At 44.5% G+C, this 1091-nt stretch overlaps 1 protein-coding gene across 1 annotated transcript in view; it reads right to left on the bottom strand.

Annotated features, from left to right (window-relative positions):
- Positions 1 to 11: 11 nt before the first annotated feature.
- LOC126490646 (40S ribosomal protein S7-like) overlaps positions 12 to 1091 on the bottom strand; it is a 5665-nt gene continuing 4585 nt past the window's right edge. The window contains exon 2 of the mRNA XM_050125715.1: positions 12 to 895. Within this exon, the coding sequence (XP_049981672.1) occupies positions 36 to 895 (860 nt within the window). The 3' untranslated portion in view covers positions 12 to 35. The remainder of the gene's footprint in view (positions 896 to 1091) is intronic.

The following is a 1091-nucleotide window of genomic DNA, read 5'->3' as shown; positions in this document are numbered from 1 at the left end:
CTTTTAACGAATGACACTTTATTCAGTCATTTTCTTTACAACTGAAACTCTGGGAATTCAAAATTAACATCCTTGCCCGTGAGCTTCTTATACACACCAGAAAAAGTTTCCACCTTGTGCTCCACGTTGTTCTGCTGTGCTTTGTCTAAATGAACCTTTATGAGCCTGCTGCCATCCAGTTTCACTCGGATCCTCTTGCCCACAATCTCACTTGGGAAGACCAAGTCCTCAAGGATGGCGTCGTGCACTGCGGTGAGCGTGCGGCTTCTGGGGCGCTTCTGCTTATTTTTCGTACGGCTTTTCCGAGTTGGCTTGGGCAGAATCCTCCTCTGAGCAATGAAGACTACGTGTTTCCCGCTGAACTTTTTCTCCAATTCACGAACCAGCCGGACTTGGATTTTCTGGAAGGATTTCAGCTGAGGAACTGGTACAAAAATTATGATGGCTTTCCGGCCACCACCAACTTCAATTTCCTTGGCCGCAGTAATGTTGAGCTCCCGCAGCTGCGCCTTGAGATCCGAGTTCATCTCCAGCTTGAGCATCGCCTGAGAGATGCCGGACTCGAACTCGTCCGGCTTCTCGCCATTGGGCTTGACGATCTTGGCGCCGAGCTGAACAGGGCTCGCCCTTACGGAGTGCCGGCTTGGAAAGAGGCCCAGCTCTCGCGAGAACTGCTCATATCCGGGTGGAGGCCGAAAAGAGGCGGGACGGCGGAAAATCATCTTTTTCCTCTTGTACAAGCAGCTTGGTTTACAGAAGCAGAAGCAGCAGTTAACATTGGGACCATTATGATAAACAACAGATTCATTTACATTGTAAAACTGGCCCTTAACATTCCATCTGTCCTTGGGCCAGTGGAAATTACAGGTGAGAGGCAAATTTATTTCATAGATCTCTTAAGTACATTAACTTAAAATTAATATAAGGATAATCATCACACAGTAAACTTCTTTAGTCAAATTCTTCCCATTGAAAACAGAACATGTCCTTATATTCACCTGCCTGCCCTCAAGTCCATGAATAGAAAACCTAATATAGGTTCTGTTAAAAATTAATAATAATAATAATAATAATAATAATAATAATAATAA

Source organism: Alexandromys fortis, unplaced genomic scaffold (genome assembly GCF_014885135.2).
Source record: "Alexandromys fortis isolate MF-2015 unplaced genomic scaffold, M_Fortis_MF-2015_v1.1 scaffold_253, whole genome shotgun sequence".
NCBI classification, from domain to species: Eukaryota; Metazoa; Chordata; class Mammalia; order Rodentia; family Cricetidae; genus Alexandromys; species Alexandromys fortis.
The sequence above is the reverse complement of the archived record's forward strand: the minus strand, read 5'-3'. Positions and strand labels throughout refer to the sequence as shown.